The sequence below is a fragment of the Parasteatoda tepidariorum genome, chromosome 8 (genome assembly GCF_043381705.1).
Source record: "Parasteatoda tepidariorum isolate YZ-2023 chromosome 8, CAS_Ptep_4.0, whole genome shotgun sequence".
Lineage (NCBI taxonomy): Eukaryota > Metazoa > Arthropoda > Arachnida > Araneae > Theridiidae > Parasteatoda > Parasteatoda tepidariorum.
The window spans coordinates 86,928,084-86,931,862 of record NC_092211.1 but is presented as its reverse complement, the minus strand read 5'-3'; the positions used below and the strand labels follow the sequence as shown (position 1 = coordinate 86,931,862).

The following is a 3,779-nucleotide window of genomic DNA, read 5'->3' as shown; positions in this document are numbered from 1 at the left end:
ATGAAGGAATTGGAAATATCTGATCCCGTAGCCCTTAAAAATTTTGTCCGAATGGACAAACAAACTTTCGAGTTTCTTTTGGATAAGGTTCCCCCCATAATCAGTAAGAAAAACACGGTAATGAGGGAATGTTTCCCAGCAGCAGAAAAACTGGCTGTCACGCTTCGATATTTGGCGTCAGGTTAGTCATAAACACTGCTAGTAGAGAATATTTATTTTAAGCTTAATGGTAAAAATACCAAAGATTTAACCTCTTCAGTTTTTATGACTATTGAAAAGAAAAAAAAAACGAAAAACTTTGTTCAGAAACCATGAATGGCCTCTAAACAAAATTTTTCGTATATTACGTAAGCATTTTTTTTTGGAAATTTTAAATTATAGAATTTTAGGCTTGAAGTAGGATTATTTTTAAAAATTTTATGTACTTTTTCAGGAGATTCATATGGCCCAATGAAGTACCTGTTTCGAATTGATAAGGCAACTATCTCCAAATTCATTCCAGAAACGTGCACTGCCATTTATTCTGTGTTAAAAGACTATATTCAAGTAAGTGCAATTAAATTAATTAATTTAAATTCTTTTATAAATATAGTAGCTTATGTTTAAAAATTTTGATTTTAGTGGTAAATTTTCAAATCATTAGTTGAAGTTTGACAATATTCGCCCTATGAGAAACAGAAACTATATTCTAAATGGAATCTTACAATTTAAATTTTAGGTATCAGCTTTTTGAGTATAGTTGTTAAGAAACCCTTAACTTTAAAGAATAAAAAAATAATTTAAGCCTAAAAATTTTGCATACGTAAGTAGATGGCTCTGAATACGTACAGTGAAAAAATTAACAGCTGAATTACCTTAGGAAATGAGATAAATAATAATAAAAATCAAGCCAGGAATGCCAAATTCGTTAATTTTTATGAATTGGTCACTTCGCATTCTTAAAAGTTATCAACGAAAATGATTAATTTAACAATAATCAGAAGCTAAAGCAGGTTGATTTTGCTACTGTTTAACAGTCCCTTCACAAAAATGATGATGTAAAATACGCACCTTCACAAAAATCTTGTGACTACATCAATAAAAGTTTTAAGATAATTTCGTTTCACGAAAATAAAATGTCGATATAATAAGTATCAGAGCTGGTATTGCGCAGGGGTAGCCCATCCGTGGACCGGGTTCGAATCCCAGTGATGGCTCGGTAGTCGACATCTGCTTCCGGCTTGCACCAACCACAGTGCTGACAAAACAAAACCCCAGTGGTAGGCGGATCGCTGGTTAACGCTGGGTTAACTGTGGGAGGTTTTCCTCTCATGCAACACAAAAGAGGGGTTAGTTTCATTAAGAAAGTCCTCCTCCATGGCAATGTTTGTCCCAATACTCGACTCAGGAGTTCCTTTGTCTTCTAAGAGGGGTTCGAAATTACAAGGATACAGTGTTGAACAATAAGAGCCATAAATCCACTAAATGGATCGACTGTTCATAGCGGTAAATAATAATAGGTATCAACATTTAAATCCTGGATTAACCCCTGATAATGTTTTGGAATGAAGAATTTACGTCCTCTCAGCAAGGGACGTAAATTCTTTATTCTATCCTTTTTCTTGCCAAATAGGGTTATATTTGGCATTAAATTGTTGATTTGTATTTATTTTTCACAGCTTTTCTATTGCTAATATAATAAGAGTAAACATTTTTGAGGTAACATTGTTAGAACACCCAAGAAAAGAGGTGCCAATACTTAAGCTCAAAAGCTCTTCTTTGTAAGTTAAGTAGCTTATCCAATTGCACTGCAATATACGTATAACTAACATTTAAAAGTGCACATATAAATTCACCAAAAGTGCATGTTTTGATTTAAAAACCTAAAATGTACGAAGAAGAGATTGTCGTTCTTAATGAATTTGTAACAAAACTTATTTAATTTTGATGCATAACATAATTGATTTTAATGTAAAATTTATTTTATATTTAGGTTCCAGCAACAGAAGAGGAGTGGCAAGACATTGCCAAGAAATTTGAGGAAAGGTGGAACTTTCCTAACTGCATCGGAGCTCTAGATGGCAAACATGTGATAGTGCGCCACAAAAGGAAATATGGATCGCAATGCTTTAATTACAAACTTGCGAACAGTATTGTGCTCTTTGCCCTTGTTGATGCAGATTGTAATTCCATTTACATTGATGTGGGCACCAATGGCAGGGTGGCAGACAGCACCATTTTTTCCATTTCTGAGCTTCGTGGTGCACTTGAAAATAATGCCCAAGGTATTCCGCCTCCCTCAATATTACCTATGAGCAACGAAATTTTGCCCTACGTAATTGTGGCTGATGAAGCTTTCCCTCTGAAAAATTATTTAAAGAAACCTTACCCAAGAAGGGAGCTTAGCCAGTTGAAGAAACCTTCAACTACAATTTAAGTCGGGCAAGGCGTTGCGTTGAAAACGGCAGCAAGGTTTCAGATCTTGCAAAGGACAAATCCTTTAGATATCTCAAAGGTCGAAGAAATCGTCATGGCTCGCACAATTTTTTGAGAAAAACGTCCTCAGCAAATATGTATTCTCCACCAGATTTTTTCTGTAGAGAAAATGATGACAGTGGAGAAGTACATAATGCTGAATGGGCAGAGCATAACTATGCTGGTATAAAAGATATTGTACAACAAGGTACATCATTCTCTTCAATGAAAGCGCGAAATGTTAGAGACCAACTTTGTTCATATTTCAATAGTATTGGCAAAATTCCATGGCAAGACAAAATCATTCATTAAATTCCCTTCCTTTCTCTAAATTTGCATTTTATAAATATAAAAAATAATAATGACGTTAATAATTTAATTCGCCTTAAAGTATATGTACATTCTAAATTTTAACCTCAAATTTAAATTTTTTTTCTCGTACTTCTTAAAGTTCAACAGACCTTTAATAACAGCATAGTTAAGCTCAAAAATTATATTTTTATTGTTATTTTTTTACTATACTAAATATTTATATTGCATATCATTTTTAACTTGTTAAGTTTTTTTTCCATCCATAAATTTTACTCTGGTTTATTATAATATACCAGGAAAACAAATGCTTATGTATCATTCTCTTTTTAGTTACTGCATACTAGAAACATACTGACACACGAGTGCAAACATGAAATTGTTAAAAAATTAATCATGCTAGATTTCAATTTTGAACTTTATTAAATATTTGTAGAAATTAATAAAACATATTGCCACTTGAACATTTCCCCTGGATGAATACCTTTATAATTTTCTTTTAATAATTTATTAACTGTAATAAAAATGCTAGTTTAAATTATATGTAAGTTTAAAAGTTATTTTCCTTTAAATTCAAAAAGTGTATTTAAAATGGAGGTTTTGATAACGTCTTGGGTGTCCAAGGGAAATGTTCTTATTTCGGCTGCAATGTATGCACCAAGCATGTCCAAAACATCCTTTTTCGCTACCTTTCCAATAGCTGCTGTTGCGGCAGCTATTAGCTCAGTTTCTAGTGAAACTTTAATTCTTTTTGACCGTTTCGAGCCACTTGGGCGGGGAGTGGAATCATTTAACTCTTGCAAGTTTTTTTGTAGAAAGGGATCTTCATCAGTTGATTCCCCGTCTTCTATCCACTTTTCCTGTTGTGCTTTTTGCAAACAAATATTCCATAATAATAACTGACTGCATCTTTTTGTCTTTGAAAGAAAAGTATGAATACATGTGTAGAATAAAAATTCTGATGGTCACCAGTAATCTCAATTATTTATTTTTTTCATTTTAAGAAAGACATCTTT

At 32.8% G+C, this 3,779-nt stretch overlaps 1 protein-coding gene across 1 annotated transcript; it reads left to right on the top strand.

The window, feature by feature from the left end:
• LOC110282418 (uncharacterized) lies at positions 1-2,416 on the top strand. Its single transcript, XM_043055931.2, has 3 exons — positions 1-181; positions 434-546; positions 1,973-2,416. Exons 1-3 carry the CDS (start codon positions 1-3, stop codon positions 2,414-2,416), a joined length of 738 nt encoding a protein of 245 aa, XP_042911865.2.
• The last annotated feature ends 1,363 nt before the right edge of the window (positions 2,417-3,779 follow it).

Excerpts from the sequence above, each read along its gene's own strand:
- LOC110282418 (XM_043055931.2), top strand. The coding sequence starts at position 1 with ATGAAGGAATTGGAAATATCTGATCCCGTAGCCCTTAAAAATTTTGTC. Across the intron at positions 182-433 it reads GCTTCGATATTTGGCGTCAG|GAGATTCATATGGCCCAATG; the intron begins GTTAGTCATAAA and ends GTACTTTTTCAG. Across the intron at positions 547-1,972 it reads TGTTAAAAGACTATATTCAA|GTTCCAGCAACAGAAGAGGA; the intron begins GTAAGTGCAATT and ends TTTTATATTTAG.